The following is a 23,390-nucleotide window of genomic DNA, read 5'->3' as shown; positions in this document are numbered from 1 at the left end:
ACATATCATCATCATCATCATCATCATCGTTTAATATCTGCTTTCCATGCTAGCAAGGGTTGGACGATTTGACTGAGGACTGGTGAACCAGATGGCTGCACCAGGCTCCAATCTGATCTGGCAAAGTTTCTACAGCTGAATGCCCTTCCTAATGCCAACCACTTCACGAGTATAGTGGGCGCTTTTACGTGCCACCTGCACAGGAGCCAGTCCAGCGGCACTGGCAACAACCTCGCTTGAATGTTGTTTTTCACATGCCACCGGCACAAGTGCCAGTAAGGCAACGCTGGTAATGATCACGCTCAAATGGTGCTTTTTACGTGTCCCCAGCATGGAAGCCAGACAGCTACTCTTGCAATGATCACGCTCAGATGGTACTCTTAGCACTCCACTGGCACGGGTGCCAGTCATCAAATTATATATATATAATGGACTCTCCCATTGTTAGATGACATATGAGGTTTCTGCAATTTCTTGTTAAAAGGCCACACAGATGATTTGTTTATAGCAATCAAATGTTTGTGTTCACATAAGCTCACTTCCTCCATCAAATCGACATTTGCATGATGTGCCACATGTCAGATAATGAAATGATTGCATTGAAATATGAATTGAAGTGTTTTGCTCAAGAACACAACTCCTGATCTGGGAATCGAAACCATGATCTTGCTATCTTGAGTGCCCCATGCTAACCATTAAGCCTTGCCCCTTCACACACACACACACAGAAGTGTATATATGTACATACGTACATATGCATGTATGTATGCATGTCCATATGTATATATACACATAGATATATACCACAAACCTAAGTGTAAGATTATACACACATGTACAGATACACAAATATGCATATCATACATACAATAACACATACACTCATATACATACACATGTGTTTCTGCCTACATTTGCATTTATGTACACATACATATACATGTATACATACATGCACCCGATGAATGTGGTATACACGTGAAAAGAATGTGAGAAAGAAAATCAGATGGAAAAACATTAAATTCAGAAAAAGCGACACATGAAAGATTACAAGAGCCATCTGGTGGAAAGTTACATTGTACCATGCAAAAATGTAGGCAAAATATGTTGGTTTGTATTTATAAAACCCAAAATATAAACCTGTTTATATGCAAACAGAAATAAAGTCAGGTATGAATGGTGTCGAGAGGGGGATCATTGAAGCATTTGTTATTGGACTGGTTAGAAATAAGAGATATCTGTTAAAGAGACCATATACACTTTCATCTTTTTTGAAGGAGAGGTAAAAAAGAAGTAATCATTTGGTATGAATACAGAAAGTATAAGCTGCAGAATATAATAGTGTATTGTAATGAAATAGCTGCTAGGTGAAAAAGGATGAAAATGGAATTCTGTTCACTGGTATATGCATGTGAGACATGTAGACTGGTTAAGCTGTTAACTTGAACTCAGCAGGGAACAGAATCAATGTTTAATTTAATATAACTATCCTCATCTCTACAAAAATCAGTTTAACCTCTTGTGAAGTCAAGGAAAAAAGAACAGTGTATTGATGTGTGTTGAGCAAGAAGAAAAACACTTCTTGTAATACAAAGAGTTGAAAAGGAGGATAGTATTTAAAGTAACAAAGCTGTTAAGGAAGGTGATAAAAAAGATGAGAGATAGAGGAAGTGTGTTCCCATACTGAACGAAAATTATTGTCAAAGGCAATAAAGACAAATAAGTTCAATCCTGGTAAAGAGCATTGTGCCAGTACACATTGGTGTAATTTCCATATATTTCAGTGATAGTCTTAGTGAACAATGCAACAATCTTGGCCTCAGTAAGGTGCCATCATGATTTCTAATACTCAGTAATACACCTCTTGGTACACACTCCAAATATATTGATACACTTCGAACATACTTTTTATTTTATCTCTAAGGAAGAGTTTTGTCTAAAATACATCCTACTAAAACTAATTTAATAGTAAACAACATTGCTACAGGAATTAGACTGACAAATTAAATTTTATTGGCGAGAATACTTGTGAGAGAGACTAATTATGCAAAATAGTAATTTTCTCACTTTTTATTCTAAGTTTCATAAATATTTTGAGCAATTATTGCCAGCTCGAAATAGTATAAAGCTCTTTATCTTAATAATAAGCATGGGAACTGTATATAATTGTAAAAAAAAGTCTACTGTTTTAGCATGGAATTAACATAGGATCTGAAAAATCAAATAAAACCTAAGTCAATAGTTTATGTAGTATTGAATACTTTACTTTTAATATTTCTGTAAGGAAACCAAAGAAAATTTATAAATGATATTTGTTTATGCTAATATTCCATAATTTTGCCAATGGAAAATAATGATTGAAACAGTGGATACTTAATAGATAAAATTATTTTATCTATATGGCTTCTTTATTTGCAATTGATGATTATCCTAGTTTTATAATGTATATTCTTATAATGTAGGAGTTAGGCAAGTTTACAATACTGTAATGTTAAATCTTTTACCATAATATCTTCAGGCATAATGTTCTTAGAAATGATCTAATCAGTCCCTATTCTTTCTTCCTAGGTTTACCTGTACCATGGATACCACTCACGATTGCAATAATTTTGCCATATTAGATGGTGTCTTTGTGAAGATTTAGTTGTACATCCCTGCTCTTATAGTTCATTAAATTTATTATGATGAGACTGTGCAATTTATGTTAGAGAAGTTTTTATTCCTTGAAATACTGATATGAATTATTTCTATGGATATCAACATATAATATTTCAACTTTCTCATTTACATTTTATAATAAAAAGAAATGCAGTGAAGTTGAATTTCATTTCTTAATTTGATATTTTTTTTTATAAGACAGGAAGGTGAATGAATGAAATTCAAATTCACCATGCTATTTTTGAATAGGAGTACAATAGGAAAATGTACGATTATTATATGTAAAACATATTTAAAATTAGACATACTGTTTTTCAGTGAAGTCCTTTCAAACATTATAACAGTTTAACATGTTGCTGTAATAGGATACCATTAAAATTTTCATGTAAAATACTATTTTGCTTTATTCTTACTCTTATAATATTAAAAACAAGTGATGTATTGCTCTAATTATAAACTCACATGACTTTAATATTGTTAAACTCTTGTTTGCAATGCATAATTTATAGATTAAGTTTTCAAAATGTAATCATTTAATTATCAAGTGCTGCTTCATAAATAAAAAAAAAGCAATGGTCTATTGATTAATGAAGAATTTAAATATCCTTATTACACCATTATAAAACATTTATGCAATATTGTATAAATTATATTATATATTTCATTTTCAAATGGGACCTTCCTCAGAATACTATGATATAACCAAAATCTTGAAATACAGTCATTTCTTTATTTGAATACAATACTATTGAATTTTAAACAAATTCAAAGGACAAAAAAAAATATCAACAAGTATAAATCACTTGCAAAAATTGTCATTAGCAAATTCCAACTCATTTCATACATTACGCTATATGTAGGATTTATCATTCAAACAATATCATATAAAAGCTTTCAGAAAAAAACTTTTGTTATACATCATAACTTTTGCATACAACACTTTTTAAGAGTTTCCTTGTATAATTTTCTTCACTAGGTTTTTCCTAATTCTTTCATTCCTATCAAATTTGTTCAAGTATTCTCAGAAAATCTACATCTTTCTATTTTCTCACTTGTTTTTGACTCCTATCAAACCAAACATGTTAATATGTTTATTACTCTTGCCATTCTGAAAACTTACCAAGATCTGAATATTATTTCAAGCTATCGATAATATGGCATACATTTGCCAAAGGAGGTCTCAAAACTGACACTTATGAATTTCAAAATAATGGAAATGATATTTATACCTTTGCGTAAAAAGATATTGATAAAAGTTTTTTTTTTTTATTTTGGGACATAACAACTTTAACAGGCTTTTTAGATCATAGCAATTAATTCCACAAAGAAATAATGTTATCAAGATGTCGCATTATTATTCCCAAAGCGCCTAAACCAACAAGTACATTGAAATAGAACTTTTTAAGGGTCAACAAAAGAGTTTCTATGGATTCGCTTCAAAGTCTTGAACTAATAGCAAAATCTTCCTTAAATTACACCTTACTTAAATAATAGTTTCAAATTTTGCCACAAGGGCAGCAATTTTGGGAGAGGGGATGAGTCAATTACATCGACCTCAGTTTTCCACTGGTACTTATTTTATCGACCGCAAATGGGATGAAAGGCAAGGTCAACCTTGGTGGAATTTGAACTCAGAATGTAGCGACAGACGAAATACCACTAAGGATTTCACCTGGCATGCTAACGATTCCACCCGCTCACCACCTTACCTTACTTAAATAATAGAAAGACTCTTGGGTAATATAATCCTAATCCTAATATATATATTGGGGTAAGTGAAATCGAAATTGAACCAAATTTGATGACTGGCACCCATGCCAGTGGAGTGCTAACAGCACCTGGTACATCCAAGCGGGATCATTGCTAGAGCAGCTGTCTGGCTTCCATACCGGTGGCACGTAAATAGCACCAGTTGAGCGTGTTCATTACCAGTGTCGCCTTACTGGCACTTGTGCCGGTGGCACATGAAAAAACATTCGAGTGAGGTCATTGCCAGTTCCGCTGGACAGGCTCCTATGCAGGTGGCACATAAAAACCACCATTTGAGCATGGCCATTGCTAGTAGTGCATGACTAGCCCACGTGCCGGTGGCATGTAAAAGCACCCTCTACACTCTTGGAGTGGTTGACATTAGGAAGGGCATCCAGCTGTAGAAATTCAGCCAGATCAGATTGGAGCCTGGTGCAGCCATCTGGTTCACCAGTCCTCAGTCAAATCGTCCAACCACCTCGCTAGCATGGAAAGCGGATGTTAAATGATGATGATGATGATGATATATATATATATTTGTGCATGTTTGTGTGTATGTATTCGACTGGTTCTTCGTTATGGTTTTTAAAAAGGGATAATTTCTAATTAGGCTTTGTATTGGTGAAATAGTGTGTTAAAAGGCTCTATGGTGTACAAATATTCCATGGAAAGAAAATAATTTTTGTGTCAGTAAGATAAACTTTATAACAATGAGGTCTTCAGGGATGCCCAATATAATCCAAATTATTTTGAAACTCTTTGTTTATTCCAAGCAAATATCTTATAAAAATTCCTTTAATACACATTTTGTGTTTTTGTATTAGTACAAAATGACAACATTTTGATTTAATTAAATGTATCATTTTATTTTTAAAAGCAACCCATTTGGTTTCTTTTACTATTACTAGTTGATTTCTGTTTGTTATTATTAGTTTATTTATATTAATTCAATATAATTTAATTATTTTTCGTTTTCATTAATATGTAATGATAATTTATTCTACATTTCATAATTATAAACTTACACTCCAATCATATAACGAAGTTAAATTAAAGACATAAAATACATAAATATATAAAGAAAATATAAACAAAGAAAATTTATTTCATAGCAAGCATCATAGAGCTACAACACTTTCTTTCTATTTATTGATAGGAGACAAATGTACCAATACAAATTACATTGCATTTAAAATTAAACATTTTAAAATTATAATTGAAGAAATTTTACTCATGTGCATTTTTCTTCTCTTTCAGAAACAAATAGTTTGAAATACATTCTTAGTCATCAAAGGAAGTTTAATTCAATTCATTAGAGGCAATGGGTTTTAAACTCATTCCACTTGCACTTCTAAACAACAATTTTATTTTAATGTGAAAATTAAGCATCAGTTATCAGTTATAATTTTCAAATATAAACTTAGACTCCAAAGTGAAGATTTGATACAAGTAGGTTTAAATTTAAAATTGTTACATTTTCACAAAAAACATTTTAGAGATACTTACCGCAGATCCAACTGTGACTTGTAATAATAAAGAATCATTTTTCTTTATTAAGCGGTGCTCCAGATGAGGAACCCTTGATCGAGGTTGGTCTGAGGATGTAGCCAGATCAAAAACAATTTCACGGCTGTAGGACTGTTTTTCTCTTATGATAAGTTTTGTCTGTAATAGATTTCATTTCATAAATATAAGGATGAGCAAAATATTTTGGATAATGATAAAACTGTAGCATTTTTATTCAAATAAGAATCGCTAGAGATTAATTAAATCTATTTGTTTCAATTTTTTCAATCAATAAACCACTCTATTATGGTCTGTGCCAGAGAACACTTTCTAACTCACATTTTATCAACTCTGTTGTCCTTTAACATCTAATACCTTTCCTCCGATAAATCAACGACCTACATATTGTCATCTCCAACAGCCACTTTCACAGAAATAATACAACCCTTCATTCTGTAATCTTCCACACCTAAGTGTCATCCATATACGAACTGGATGGCTCATCCAAATCTGCACTGACTCAAAAACATGCCCCTATGGGATTGTGCCAAATTTATTTCCTTCAAACCAAAACAAAAAAAAGTACACAGTCACTGTACAAAAAAAAAAAAAATCATCATTGCACTTAACACCTCTTCCTCACCATTTAGATAAGAGCAGCATGCAAATTGAGCCCTTGTAACAGTTCTAAACACTAGGTCCCAGTCACTGAGATATTCTAACACATTCCCATCTACCCATTGCAACAACTACTAATCCTTTACAGGGCTGAGGAGAAAGAGAATTGCAATAGAATATAGCTGCTGCATCTGGGAGTGCTGCTGCTGCCTTACATACATACAGGGGTTGGACAAAATAATGGAAACACCTAGCATCATAATTTTGAAATATCTATAAAACCATCAAAAGCTTGTTTAGTTGTATGTTTTTTTTTATTTATTATTAGTGTTGCTTAATATGTTTTGCTAAAATTACTGTTTCTTTTCAGATATCATCAGAAAAAGATAATTAAAATTTATTAAAATGACAGATCTATCAGACTTTCAAAGAGGTCAAATTATTGGTGTTCATACGGCAGGCACTAGCATAATGAAAACAGTCGAAATATTTGCTATATCAAGAAGTACTGTCTCGAAAGTAATGACAGCCTTTGAGAAACAGGGAAAAAAACCTCCTCGTCGAAACAAAACTCCAGAAGAAAACTAAAGCTTTCAGATAGGGACTGTCAGACTCTTATGCGAATTGTTAGAAAGGAACACAGAAGTACAGCTCCCAAAATTACTGCAGAGCTTAATGACCACCTCGAGAACCCAGTTTCCACAAAAACTGTTTGCCAGGAGCTGCACAAAGCTGGATTTCATGGGAGAGCTGCAATCAGAAAACTACTACTTTCAAAAACAAATGTTGCAAAACATTTAGAGTGGAGTAAAAACCTACAGAATTGGTCCCTAGAGCAGTGGAAGAATGTTATTTTAATGGACGAGTCATCCTTTACATTATTTCTGACCACTGGCCAAGTATACATGTGGAGACAGCCAAAAGAAGCATTTGACCCAGACTACCTTCTTCCAACTGTTAAACATGGAGGAGGATCTGTGATGATCTGGGGGCTATATCTTGGAAATCTGCCAGCCCAATGGTTTCCCTTCATGGCAGAATTAATAGCCAAAACTATTTAAGCATTTTATCTGATCAAATTCATCCTATGTTTGTGGAACTGTTTCCGGAGGGAAACACAATCTTTCAGGATGACAATGCACCAATTCACACCACTAAAGTCGTTACTGAATGGCATGAGGAACGTTCCAGTAAAGTTGAACATCTTATCTGGTCACCACAGACCCCAGATCTCAATTTTATTGAACATTTATGGCGCATTTTAGAAAAACAAGTAAGGAGTCGATATCCTCCACCATCACCACGAGAACTGGAGACTGTTTTAGCTGAAGAATGGACAAAAATTCCTTTGGAAACAATTCAAACTTTGTACAAGTTCATACCTCATAGAATTCAAGTAGTAATTACTGCTAAAGGCAGTCCTACCCCATATTAAAATAGATTTGTTTGAAATTTTAAGGTGTTTCCAACCCTTGTACATACATACGTACATTATTTAACGTACACAGTATACAGTTACGAGCTACTGTGTACATTAAATAAAATTCATCTTTCACTGGGTGGAATACTTTTTTTGTAGATCATACTTTAATAGAAGAGTAAACTATATATGTATATAAACTCAATCCAGAGAAAGGATACTTGAGAGATTGCCATGAAATCATTCCGAGTCATGCTCCAGATTCTAGCCTACAGCTGTATCATCTTTCTCTCTATTCTCTTTCTTGCTGACATTTCAACTATTATTCCAATGATTTCTGCTTCTTAGATCTAACTGATCTTGTACCACCTTCCTCCTGTCATTCTAAACTCACACCTCTTCTTTTCTCATCACGCATATTATGTGCATCTTCCCCCACACCTTACATTAACTACTATTTCCAGTCAGTAGTGAAATCATAGTCATGGCTGATGCTGGTGTCATGTTACTGGCACCCATGCCAGTGGCATGTAAAAAGCACCTTTTGTGTATTGGGTCTCACAGAGGCAATATGGTTGATGCTGGTGGCATGTAAAAAGCACCTTTCAAACGTTGGGCTTCACAGAGGCAATAACAAATGACCAAGACCTTTGGCATTAGGTCACGCTTAAGAAGATGACCCATGAAGCCAAGAAAAATCATAGTCGTGGCAGACACCAGTGTCACACAACTGGCACCCATGCTGATGGCACATAAAATCACTCATTACACTCTCAGAATGGTTGGCATTAGGAAGGGCATTCAACCATAGAAACCATGCCAAATCAGATTGGAGTCTGGTGTAGCATCTCAGTTTGACAGCCCTGATCAAACCATCCAACCCATGCCAGCATGGTTACAAGACATTAAATGATGATGATGATGATGACGATGATGATTCCCCTCTAGAATTGGCCATCTGGAATCAACCTTGTGGAATTCTTTTTCTGCACATATCTTTCCTACACTCATTGACATGGGAAAAATTGTTGTCTTTGAATTGTTCCACTTGAATTTCTCCTGTCTCAGAGAGCACACAAAGGCCATAGGTAACCTCTTCTTCTTCCAAGTTTAACAAAATAAAAAAAAAGATATCAAACGGCAACACAATCTAAAAATTTAATGGTTTAGATATTCTAAAATAAAATTACTTGCTTTATTCTTTTACTTGTTTCAGTCATTAGACTGTGACCATGGTGGAGCTCCACCTAATGTTGAACAAATTTCTTAAACTTAATAGATGGTACTATTGATGTTTTATAAAGCAGATGTTAACACAATTCATTGTTATATGAATGTTCCACTAATCAGTATACATTACATACAAATTGCATGTGATATTTAGTTCTATGTTATAGAAGAATAACTAAATATGGCTGAAGGCAAGTAAACAAGTGTATATAATACATGAGCTTAAATTGAGTTGATGCACAATACTTGAGAGAAAATTCTTAAGAGAAGAACTGTAAATAGTGTTAGGATAAGACAAAAATGTTACAGAATTGAAATGGGCCAATAAGTAAAGATTGCAGTAATAAGGGATTATCGATCAACTAGATATTATTCTTCTGGTTCTAGCAAGGTTATCTAACAATCAAAGGAAGGATGTCAACTTAGTTATGTGAAATGTACTCTATGGTGATGCCTCTTTCAGTAACAGCAATTGCTTAAAGCCATTTGTTCTATCATATTACAATAGTCTGTTATTCTGAAACAGCCAAATCAGTATCACCCTTACTGAAGGGTGAAAAGTTGTTAAAAACAGATCAAACAATAGATAATCCCTTGTGATTACTTTTTGTGAAAAGCCCACTCCACAAAAAAAAAAGATTGAGAGGAATATTCAGGATATATGAAGTAAAAAGAATATGAGATAGATCTGTAAGTAAAAATAGCCACGTATGTGTATACATGTATGTATATGTAAACAAATATGCATACACACACACACACACACACACACACACATATATATATATATGTATGTATGTATATGTATATGTAAGCAAATATGCAAATATATATATATACATATATCATTTTAATTGAGTTTTTACCTGTAATTTTGGATTTTGTCCCTAATATTATTATTATTATTATATATATACATATATATATATATGTGTGTGTGTGTGTGTGTGTGTGTAAACAGATATGCATATATATATACATATTAATTAATATAAACAGCAGTTTGCAATGTTTCACCAGAAAAAGAGAATTACAAATATCACTAAATGTGAATAGGGTGTTAGGAAACACCTACATTGCTAGAAATAAGGGCTAAATGCTCTAATGCTGTAGTTAATGCACACGAATGAAAACACCATTTGAGTGTGGCTATTGCCAGTAGTACTTAACTGGCCCTCATGCCGGTGGCACATAAAAGCACCCACTACACTCTCGGAGTGGTTAGCATTACACTAACAGACACCATAATTGTCTGAAAAGTGCCAATCAAGAATTCTTAGTATTGACACCTCAGTTTTGGCAATTTCTGTTGCCTCATCAGTTAAGACAGCTTGAGTGTTCGGCTCTTTCTAGACTTACTTTGCCATTAATATTTATGTTTGTATCATCCAGATCATTGGATGATTTAGTGATTCGCTAATGTGTATATATATAAAATTAATATAAACAGTAGTTCGCAATTTTTCACCAAAAAGGAGAACACACACACACACACACACACACACACACACGTGTGTGTGTTGGTGTGTGATTAAGAAGCTTGCTTCCTAACCATGTGCTCTTCAGTCCAATCCATGATGTCTTGGGCAAGTATGTTTTACTACAGCTTCAAGGAAACCACAGCCTTCTGAGTGGATTTGGTAGATAGAAATTGAAAGAAGCCTGTTACATTTATATATATGTAGTGCTTATTGCTCTGTTATGATCAGATCAACAAAAAAAGTACTCCATCCAGTGAAAGATAAATATCATTTAATATACACTATAAAGATAAAGATATATATACATGTATGCATGTGAGTGGTTGCGTTTATGTGTACCCTTGTTGTGATATGTGATGGTTGTAAATGAGCATCATTGTTATATAAATGATGATGTTTGCTTCTAGTCTATTGTGAAAAAGGGAGAAGTATTACCTTACATGGATACAGGTGAGGGTTGGCAACAAAAAGGGCATCTGGCCATAGAAAAACCTGCCTAAGCAAATTCCATCTTACCCATGCAAGTATGAAAAACTGGACATTAAATGATGATGAAGATGATGGGAAAATGATATTTTTAACGTTTGTCTTACCACCTATCAACTCCTTCATGACCCACTCTTATTTTCCTTACATTCCCCCAAACTGAGACTCGCCATTGCACACGTTTTCCTCCATATTCACTATTCACTGCTTTCAGTTCAATCCACATCTCTACTCTCTTATACTCTCCTTTCATACTCTCATGAATTTACTTAATTATTTGCCCCTATTTTCTCTCTATCAACCTTCTGATACTGCATCACTATCATCCTTTTTACCTTTCCTCCTGGGGTAGCTATGTATCTCCTCTACAGTAAGGCACCTGTTCATGTCTCTTTTCCTGCTATAGTCTGCTAACAGCAAGTACTAAGCTACTGTCTCTAATACAGCCCACCCTCTACTCTCTGTCAAGATATCTTATCTTATAAGTTACTTCACTTGTGGTGGTGCACATCAAAAGTACCCAGTATGCTCTGTAAAGTGGTTGGTATTAGGAAGTGCATCCAACCAGAGATGTCTTACCATAGCAAACATTGATGACCAAAGCAGCCTTCGGACTAGTCAGATCTAGTCAAATAGCATGGAATACAGATATTACATCGTGGTAGTAATGATGAAATATACCATATTTTTCAGAATATATGACACACCATTTCTTAAATGACTCAATCACTATATTTTTATTACTTCTTATATTTTCCCATGAATTGTTCACCCACATGCATAGCAGAGCAAGGATTGATCTTTTCCTTCTTCCAGTTAAAGTTATAACAAAATCTTCCTGCTGCGTCCAGTTATTCAATTTCTCTCTCCTTAAATTCTTAAAGCGTTTGTTACAGAAACATTGCGAGATTGCAATTGATTTATTAAACAGCCAGTTGTATTTCTAAATCACTAGCTTTTTCTCTCATTTTTTTCCCATCTTATGAGCTCTAAAGAAATACCAGATGAGGAGAGAAGGCTTCTTTAATAAACCTTGGATGTTGCATTAAATTTTTTCAAACCAAAGTCGTAGTCTACCTTCATCCCTTCATCCTTTTCCATGTATAAGGACATAACCACTGCTGCATAAATTACCTTTAGGAATTGTTTTCATTTTTAAAAATAACATTGGTGATAATTTTGTTCCATCTGCTCAGTCTGCTAGCACCACTGTATAATGTGATATTTATATTTGATTAGTCCAATAGTCTTCACAGTAACAGTTTTAGTAATTTTTACATCATTTGTTCATTTGCTTGCAATATTAAATGTTAACTATGTTTCATCCATGTTTGCTGTTTTAGACAATTCAAATGGAACTTCTTTTTTTAACTGTATAATAAATATACTTGTAAAAAGCACAAATTTTCATTTCCACCTGACTGCACATTCTTTGGGTAACTTACGCTTTAGTTCTCATAACTAGACCTTTCTATTTCATTAACCAATAACACCATGATGCACGGCCAATAAAATCTTCTAGACTATCATTTCATATGATCCTCTTTACTTCAAAATTATCATATTTGTAGAATTGATATTCCTTGCCTTCTCTAATTGAAAAAACATTCCTATAGTATATTTTCAAGATCTCGCTATTTTGCATTTTTTTCTCCAGAAATTGCACTTATCACTTTAAGTAATTTTCAATTTCCCTTCTTGAGTGAGCCAACAATGAATTATATTTATTTATCTATTTTTTGGTTGATGAGGACTAAAATATCTTCATTTCCATGGGGTTTTGCATAAATAATGACACCAAACTTGAATTTAGCAGTATAAGACAGTCTCTTCTCTTTAGACAACGTGAGGAGAGAAAAAAATAGAATGTAAAATAAAAGAATGAAAAGACTATTTTGCTCCCTAATATCTAAAATACAATACTTTAGGTTTTGGCTATGCACCCAGCTTGATAGTAAGCACATGCCAAACTGATGAGTGGCCAATAAAAACTGAGAAATGTATTAAGTGACTGTCAACACTAATTGCATTAGGCACTTTGATTGGTCAACTCCATTGCTCATTTGAAATTTAATGCAAACACTCAAAAACGATTTTTTTTTATTTGTTGAAAAAGTTAGGCCTGAAATGTCATCCCACTCTGCATAAAACAGCAATCACTCTTTCCCCCTCATCCATTACCTTTATCTTTTATATTTACTAGTGTCAGTCATTAATCTGCTGCAGCCATGCTGGAGCTCCGCTTTGAAGAACTTTAGTCAAATGAATTGACACCACTACTTATTCTTTTAAGCCTGGTACTTATTCTATTGATCTCTTATGATGAATTGCTACATTATAGGTATGTAAACACACCAAGACTGGTTGTCAAGCAGTGGTGGAGGAAAAACACAGATAAAAAAGCGCACACAAACATAAATATACATACAATGGGCTTCTTTTCTGTTTCTGTCTACCACATCCACTCACAAGGCTTTGGTCAGTCTGTGGTTAAAGTAGAAGACACATGCCGCATGCCCAAGGTACCACACAGTGGTACTGGACTGGGAACCATGTGGTTGGGAAGCAAATTGCTTACCATACAGCCACGTTATAATTTGAAATTTTTTTTAAGGAGCACTATAAACAGTTATGTTTTTGAAAGGAAAATACTGCTATTGTTATACATAATAAAATAGCACATTGACATGGAGTGTACTAGGCTTTTTTTATTTAAATAAATTTACACAAAGATTATGTAAAACATATCATCATCATCATCATTTAACATCAGCTTTCTGCTGGCATGGGTTGGACAGTTTGACTGAAGACTGGTCAGCCAGATGGCTGCACCAGGCTCCAATCTCATCTGGCAGAGTTTCTACAGCTGGATGCCCTTCCTAACGCCACCCACTCCGAGAGTGTAGTAGGTGCTTTTATATATACAATAGAACCTCAGTTTTAAAACAACTCTGATCATGAATGAATTGTACTTTATCACCTGTCTTTCTCAAATTCATTTAAAACAATAGTACCTTGGTTTACGAACATCTCTGATCACAAATAAATCGTGCTTTATATATATCTATATCTATCTATATGTATATAGCCCGATTAAGGGTATGAAGACAGGGAAAGTCTCCGGCCCATTAGGAAACACTGGAGAGACGTTTAAAATATCTAGCAGTGTTGACTATAGTCTAGTCACCCGTATAGTCAACCAGGTGATACATGGAGTCATATCCAATAACTAGTGTAGCAGCACCATAGTCAACTGCTTCAAATGTAAAAGTGACACATTAGATACAAATAATTATAGAAGTATCAGGTTGTTGGATCAGGTAATGAAAGTCAGGGAGAGAGTCATAGCCCAACTAATTAGGAAGAGAATCGGTCTAGATGAGATGCAGTTTGGGTTTGTACCAGTGAAAAGCACCACTGATGCTATATTTCTGGTAAGACAGTTGCAGAAGAAATACCTAGCCAAAGATAAACCTCTGTACCTGGCTGTCATTGACATGGAGAAAGCCTTTGACAGGGTCCCTCGATTCCTTATCTGGTGGTCAATGAGGAAACTAGGGATACATGAATGGTTAGTGAGAGCTGTACAAGCAATGTACAGGGATGATGTCAGTAAGGTGAGGTTTGGCAAAGAGTACAGTGAAGAATTCCGGGTAGGGGTAGGGGTCACCAAGGATCAGTCCTCAGCCCCCTCTTATTCATCATAGTCCTCTTGGCAATAACAGAAGAATTCAAGACAGGATGATCCTGGGAGCTTCTCTATTACTGAGTCATTATCAGAACTAGAGGAGAAGGTGGTGAGATGGCAGAAACATTAGCACGCTGGGCGAAATGCTTAGCGGTATTTCATCTGCCATTACATTCTGAGTTCAAATTCCGCCGAGGTCGACTTTGCCTTTCATCCTTTCGGGGTCGATAAATTAAGTACCAGTTATGCACTGAGGTCGATGTAATCGACTTAATCCCTTTGTCTGTCCTTGTTTGTCCCCTCTATGTTTGTCCCCTCTATGTTTAGCCCCTCTATGTTTAGCCCCTTGTGGGCAATAAAGAAGCAAAGATTAGAATCGAAGGGCCTTAGAGTCAACCTAGTAAAAACCAAAGTCTTAAGTAGGAAGGCAAACAAACCACAAATCTCTTCAAGTAGATGGCCCTGCTTGATCTGTAGAGAAAGCATAGGCAGAAACTCCATAAGATATTCCCGGTGTAAGCTATGGCCACATAAGAGAAGCAGCAATATCAAAGGAAGGACACAATATCAAATGATGGACACATAAGAGGTGAAGCAATATCAAAGCATCCTGAGAGAAAAGTTGGACTTAAGAAGCATCAGATGTGGTATGCAAGAGAGAAGACTGTGCTGGTATGGCGATGTGTTGTGAATGGATGAGGACAGCTGTATGAAAAATTGTCACACCCTAGCAGTTGAGGGAACCTGTGGAAAAGGTAGACCCAGAAAGACCTGGGATGAGGTAGTGGAGCATGACTTCGAACATTGGGCCTCACTGAGGCAATGGCAAGTGACAGCGACCTTTGGAGATATAGTGCTTGAGAAGACCCGGCAAGTCAAGTGAGACCATAATGGTAGCCTATGCCAGTGGAATGTTAAAAGCACCATTTGAGCATGGCCAGTGCCACTGCCACCTGACTGGCCCTCATGCTGGTGGCACATAAAAGCACCCACTACACTCTCAGAGTGGTTGGCATTAGGAAGGGTATCCAGCTGTAGAAACTTAGCAAGATTGGATTGGAGCCTGGTGCAGCCTTCTGGGTTGCCAATCCTCAGTCAAACCATCCAACCCATGCTGGCATGGAAAGCAGACGTTAAATGACTACGACGATGATGATGATGATTTATTCACGACCAGAGTTGTTCAAAAACTGAGGTACTACTGTATATATATATATATATATATATATATATATATATATATATATATATATATGTGTGTGTGTGTGTGTGTGTGTGTGTGTGTGTGTGTGTGTGTGTGTGTGTGTATGTAAGAATTTGAAGATTCAGATTTTTCAATATGGTGGGCCACTGGTTTTAAATTGTTATTAATCAAATTAATATTCCATTTTCCCCCCCTTATTATTTAAATATATATATATATATTTATACTTTGGTGTATATGATGCAAGCAAATTTCAATTTGCAGGTAACAAAATGTGTTTTATACATAGAGTAATATGGTGCATATGTGTATATCATCATCATCATCATTTAATGTCTATTGTCCATCCTGGCATGGGCTGAACAGTTTGACCAGGGCTGGTAAGCTGGAAGGCTGCACCAGACTCCAGTTTGAAGGCTGCACCAGACTCCATGGTTTTCTATGGCTGGATGCTCTTCCTAATGCCAACGAGCCATAGAAAACCATTCCAAATAAGACTGGAGTCTGGTGCAGCCTTCCAGCTTACCAGCCCCAGTCAAACTGTCCAACCCATGGCCAAATGTCTGTTATATTTACAGATGTGGGTTTGAGTGGCAAGAGTAGCTTTTGACTTTTTCTATCCAAAGAGTTTTTAAAATCAATTCACACACTATTAGTCACAGATGTATCTACTCTGAGTTTCAATATTCCCATGAAGACATACATGCATACATAAATACACATATATATGTTGATTCACCAATGCCTTTGAACTTCTAGCAACATACCATAATACCACCACTATCTAGCTTGGAGCAAAATGTAAGTCTTATAACTTCTGAAACCTATTATGTCACCTGATGATGTATTGCGAGATGCATCGGATGTCATTACATCATTCCCCACCAACCAGGGAGCAGTGCATAAGGCAACTGAAACAACTGTTGAGCTAAATAAAGCTTCTAGTTACTCTGTCTTCTGTATCAATCATTTAGAATGAATACATACATACATACATACATACATACATACATACATACATATACACGCACTCAGAAAAAATACATGGATGCTCAAATATGAATGCATCTGCACACATATCCTAAACAAACACCTATGTATGATGTGTAGTAAAGTTGATTCCATTTCAACCTAATACCAACGGTTTTCATATATTTTTTCGGTGCCCCTGAACTGGCTCTTGTGTGGGATTGTTGTAGGATTTTCCAGCGAGATCGTTGCTGGTGCCCCTGGACTGGCTCTTGTGCGGGTGACACATGAGGTTTCTCGAGCGAGATGAGCGTGGCCGTTGCCAGTACCACCTGACTGGCCTTCGTGCGGGTGACACGTAAAAGCACCCACTACACTCTCTGAGTGGTTGGCGTTAGGAAGGGCATCCAGCTGTGGAAACACTGCCAAATCAGATTGGAGCCTGGTGTAGCCATCTGGTTTCACCAGTCCTCAGTCAAATCGTCCAACCCATGCTACCATGGAAAGTGAACGTTAAACGACGACGACGATATATATGTGCTGTGTGTGAGAAAACCCGGCAAGCCAAGTGAGATCGTTGCCAGTGCCCCTGGACTGGCTCTTGTGCGGGTGGCACATAAGATGCACCATTTTGAGCGTGACCGTTGCCAGTGCCACCTGACTGGCCTTCGTAGGGTTTTCGAGCGAGATCGTTGCCAGTGCCCCTGGACTGGCTTTTGTGCCAGTGGCACATAAAAGACACCATTTCGAGCGTGGCCGTTGCCAGTACCGCCTGACTGGCCTTCGTGCGGGTGACACGTAAAAGCACCCACTACACTCTTTGAGTGGTTGGCGTTAGGAAGGGCATCCAGCTGTAGAAACTCTGCCAAATTAGATTGGAGCCTGGTGTTGCCATCCGGTTTCACCAGTCCTCAGTCAAATCATCCAACCCATGCTAGCATGGAAAGCAGACGTTAAACGATGATGATGATGATGATGATGATGTTCTATATACAAGATGACGTTGCATCAGTGGATCAACCACTCCTTTCACTGCATCCATTATGGTACATGTAGAATGTGAGCCCAGCTAGTAATCTCAGAAATAAGTATTATATATAGTACCTGAAAGTTATGCTTCCATCACAATTTTAAGTTTGCTGTGCCATTGCATTATTCCATTTCATGCTAATTCTCTGCAGCTACCTTTGTTTCTTAATTACCTGTGCTAAGTGAGTCATATGTGATATAACAGTGGCAGATATTCAACTTAATTTCTTTTAGATTTCGTTTCTCAGCTTGATCTCAAAATGGGTCACTGGCATGCTGTTCGGATGTGGGATATCCATTAACTCAAACAACACGTTTTGAACTTCTTGATAAGGATGGTATATCTGAATTATCTGTTGTGTGCTTATATTCAAAAAGGCTGGGGTATTTTAGAAGGAACTACTGTGAGCACTTTATTGACATGTTAACACATTATTACTATTTTCATTAGTGGAGGCGCAATGTCCCAGTCGTTAGGGCAGCGGACTCGCGGTCATAGGATCGCGGTTTCGATTCCCAGACCGGGCGTTGTGAGTGTTTATTGAGCAAAAACACCTAAAGTTCCACGAGATTCCGGCAGGGGATGGTGGTGATCCCTGCTGTACTCTTTCACCACAACTTTCTCTCACTCTCACTTCCTGTTTCTGTTGTGCCTGTAATTCAAAGGGTCAGCCTTGTCACACTGTGTCACGCTGAACATCCCCGAGAACTACGTTAAGGGTACACGTGTCTGTGGAGTGCTCAGCCACTTGCATGTTAATTTCACGAGCAGGCTATTCAAACAGATAAGACTGTTGGAAAAGAAAAATTCCTAACATCGGACTACAACAAGTAACATTAGATGCCAAGAACTCTCCTAAGTTTCCTAGCTGTCCCTGGGATACTTTTTACTATCGTTACTATCATTATTATTATTACTATTATTATCATCATCATTATTATTATAATCAAGGTGGTGAGCTGGCAGAATTATTAGTGTGCTGGATGAAATGCTTAACAGTATTTTGCCTGTTGTCACGTTCTGAGTTCAAATTCTGCTGAGATTAACTTTACCATTCATCCTTTCAGGGTTGATAAAATAAGTACCAGTTGGACATTGGGGTCGATGTAATCAACTCGTCCCCTCCCCACAGATTGCTGTCCTTATGGAAAAATTTGTAACCATTATGATGATGATGATGATGATGATGATGAAATTTATATCAATATAGATTAGTTATAATCTCAAAAGAGAAGACTTTAAACTGATAAGAGAAAAATGTTTGCAGCTTCAGTACTAAATGACATGATAACCATATAAAATAATCTGGTAGTGCCCCAACATGGCCACATCCTTAGGGCTGAAACATATAAAAGAATAAAAGAATATAGTTTTGGCAAAGCTTATGAATGTATTAATAAGTGTTATACAGTCACACCTAACTTTGTTCAAAGTTGACATGATAATTATTCAGGTGTCACCCACTTAGTGAGGATGAATATAGTCTTATATAGAACAGGATAAATAAAACCATTAAAATCTTTACGTTCTTAACATCTTAAAATATAAATCCTAGAATGGATGTTATTTTCCAGGTTTTAGTTAAATTCTACAAAGAAGAATCAATAATAGTAAACATGCCTTTGTATTTAATCAAAATAAATACTAATAGAGAAATTGTTTTTAACATATTCTCAATGTCTGTGGTTTGCATCAAAACGAAATATTTTCTGAAAACTATTTTTTACTAGTTATTTATCATTTATATTTATATCATTAAATGAATTCTATACACAGTAATCTAGTTAAGAAGTTTACTTTGCAACCATCCTATTTTGGGTTCAATCCTGCCATGCAAAATCTTGGACAAGTGATTTCTAGTAAAGATTGTTTGCCAACAACATGGCAGTCCTGGTTTAGGACGAAAGTTGCTGTAATTTAGCCCCAGGAGACATCGTCTCCTGCTGGCTATACAACATGATCTGTGTCTCTCATTGTGAGATTTAAAAATAGTAATTTTCTAATTTATAGATCAGTGACTAGTTGTCACTTTGAAAGCTATTTATTTCAAATGGGAATTTGGCAGCGCCACCTCTACCCGAGCAATTATTCTGAGCTGATTAAGGGAAATAACTAGGAAATCACGATACACAAATATTGTTTTGAGATGAGTAGGGGTGCTAGAGTCCCTTGTTTGAAAATATAAGGACAGCGATTGTGCCGTATAGCCAGCTGGAGACAATGTCTCTTGGGATAAATTACAGCAACATTTGTCCTAAGCCTGGACTGCCATGTTATGTTGGCAAATAATATTTAATACGAAGTACTGTTGCTGAATATCTCTTGTGAGATTTAAAAATAATAATTCTCTAAGTGATTCCTACTCTAGCATTGGGTTGACCAATACTCTGTAAGTTGAATTAGTAGGCAGAAATTGTGTGGTGGAAATCCCTTGTGTGTGTATGTGTAAGTACATATGGATAGATAGAGATATGTGTATGTACATACATACACACACACACACACACATGCATACACACACATACACACATATATGTTTGGGGCAAGGTAGGTATGTTTATATATACTGGTATACAATAGTGTTCTGATTTGCATTCAATAAATCAGTAAAACCAGTAAAATGAATAACAGATTTAAAATAAAGAATGGGTGATTGATACAAGTGGTTAAAACCCCTGAATGTAGTAGCCAGAACGGCTGCATCTTAATAATTGAAATCAGTAAAACAATAAAACCATAAAGCATGTTCAATGTGATACTATCACTTTAATGTTAAGACCTTCAAACTGAGCATGGATGCAATTTGTTATTACTTAGCAATTATAAATATGTTACAATTACAAACAGATCCCATCCTATTCATTTTAAGTAAAAAGAATGTAGAAATGGCTCTTGGAACACATACTTAATACCCAGGCAAATATTGGAAATGTACTTAGTTCTATATTCTTATTGTAGAATATTATATTGTATATGTGGTACCTATTTTAAACAATATGCAAAAAACTAAGATTATTTCATGTAAACAGTGGTATGTTATTCAATATTGAATATAGTCTATCAATTAAAAATCTATTGTTCAGAAGATAATAACATATTATGAACTTGATGCAATGCAAATCCTGAAGACTAAATTATATTCAAAATTGCAGAATATGTAGTAGATAGTATTATATATTTGATAAGATAAAACTTTAGTTAAACAATAATTAACTTCACAAGTTATAATAAATAAATCTGTTGAATTCTGAGATTATTCTAAGCTTAAGTTCAGAGTAGTTTTAATTTTCTCTTTCAAAAATTAAACACAATAGCTGAAAACTGAAACTGATAATCAATGTCTTTTCATATAGAATATGAACTTTTCCCATTGTTTATTAAATTGTTTGTGAGTACAATCAAAACACAAGGAAAACTCTTTAATTCAAGTCAAATAATTGAGGCAATATTTACTTTTAACTTCCCAAATTTTGAATTAAATTCTGCCAATCAATTCTGACTTTAATCTATTCAGGATTGATAAATTAGTTATCAGTAAACACTAGGACACAACAGATTATGCTTCACATTCACAACATATACTTATGATTAGTTGTCAAAGAAAGTTATTGTTTTCATAAGTTTACATGGCTATCCTGAGTTGGATAGTAACAAGTTATGGGTCATCTAGAATTTGAAAACTATTATATCTCATTACTGTTGGTTGTCTTTCTCAAAAATGCAGGAACCCACACTTCAGTTTTATTTTTTTTAAATCCTTTTACTTCTTTCAGTCATACAAATGTAGCTATGCTGGCACTCTACCTTGAAGGGTTTAGTCAAACAAATCAACCAAAAGTCAAAGACATTTAAGCCATGACCATCTAGTTTTGTTTTCAAGAATGTCTTATTTTAAGCCAGTTTAAGATAGCAGGATGTAGGTGGATGACAATTGGATGATTTTTCTTGAGATTGAGTGACAACGAGATCCTAAAATTGGCTTGGTAATGTTGCATTATGTATTTCCATCGATGAAGTATGTTATTAATATGTAGTTGTTAGAAAGGAACAGGAAATAAAATTTCAAGTTTTACATAAGTTGATATGAGTTTTTACTCTACCTAATGAGTTTGTCTAAACATTTTACGATTTTGACAATTTAATGCATATTTATATTTGTGAAATTTCTTATAGAAGTATAGAAAATATAAATTCAACCAAAGTTGCTATGCAAAATAAACTATAAGGTGTTATATTTTATTATAACTACAGAAAGAGAGAACAAATATTTTAAAAATTTTTCAGTAAATTAATTTAGCACTAACAAGATTCATCTATAAAAAAGATTAATGTTAGAAGTAAAAAGGATTAAATTTTTGTCAACAAGCATATGAAAAACATCAAGAATATAAAAAAATGTCATTGAATAACACAGCAGTTTATAAAGTTATTTGTGTAACTATACAAATAGGTCCATACAACATGAACATGCATGTGAGTTTATATGATGTATGCACCATATAAAGGTAAAGTTTCATGACATGTGGTCCCATATGAGTATGAAACTTATGTGTATTCATAAAAGTGTTCAAACACTTGGGTCTTTAGGATATGTAGTTCCACACAAATGATTCTGTATGATGTATGCACCCATATGAATAAGTTTGCACAGTATGTACATTCAAATATGTGAGTCTGTATGACATGTGCATGTAAATATATTATTTTATTTTCTAGCAACCTATTGTCTTTTTTGAGAAAAGAGAAACTGGGATGTAAATTAATAAAGTTCATTGCAGAAAGTGCATGCTGTGTAAGTGTGGCTACAAAAGGTTGCCTGTTGCTGCTGCTGCTTCAAGGATAACTTTAATTGAAGTGGTTTCCACATTGAGTGGCGCAAAGAAGTGGGTTACTGCATGAGTTACCTTGAACTGTTGGTAAATGCTTGTATTTGAGTTGTAAGTAAAACCCATTTGTTGTTGTAGTAGGTACTGCATAACTGTTCTGCTACTTGTGCCACCACTGCAATCACAACTACACTTACTATGAATATTTTATCAACTAAATACCTTTCTTAATATAAAATAATGTTAAATGCTGATTAGTTGCATTGAGTGGCTACCACACGGCTGCTGTCACTTCTACCATTGTTATGAGCTGACACTGTTAGTGAATAGATCAATGAATTCCTTTTATTAGAAGGGATTCTCAATAGATGGGTCATAACTTGCTGGACTTTTGACAAAGTGAAGACATGCATCTACAGATTAAGTAAATGCCTGTGACATTTAATATTGATATAAATACATTCAAATATGAATTAGAAGCAGCACTATTATTGTAACGTTATCGAAGGCACATGCTCAATGGTT

The 23,390-nt window shown here is 35.2% G+C and overlaps 1 protein-coding gene across 2 annotated transcripts in view; it reads right to left on the bottom strand.

The window, feature by feature from the left end:
- The window catches only part of LOC106874729 (uncharacterized), a 1,612,306-nt gene that overhangs the window by 1,314,141 nt on the left and 274,775 nt on the right, over positions 1–23,390 (bottom strand). For both annotated transcript variants that reach the window (XM_089349018.1, XM_089349017.1), the window contains exon 2: positions 5,914–6,072. In XM_089349018.1, the coding sequence (XP_089205144.1) occupies positions 5,914–6,072 (159 nt within the window). The remainder of the gene's footprint in view (positions 1–5,913; positions 6,073–23,390) is intronic.

The sequence above is a fragment of the Octopus bimaculoides genome, chromosome 3 (genome assembly GCF_046866305.1).
Source record: "Octopus bimaculoides isolate indiv1 chromosome 3, ASM4686630v1, whole genome shotgun sequence".
Classification (NCBI taxonomy): Eukaryota; Metazoa; Mollusca; class Cephalopoda; order Octopoda; family Octopodidae; genus Octopus; species Octopus bimaculoides.
The sequence above is the reverse complement of the archived record's forward strand: the minus strand, read 5'-3'. Positions and strand labels throughout refer to the sequence as shown.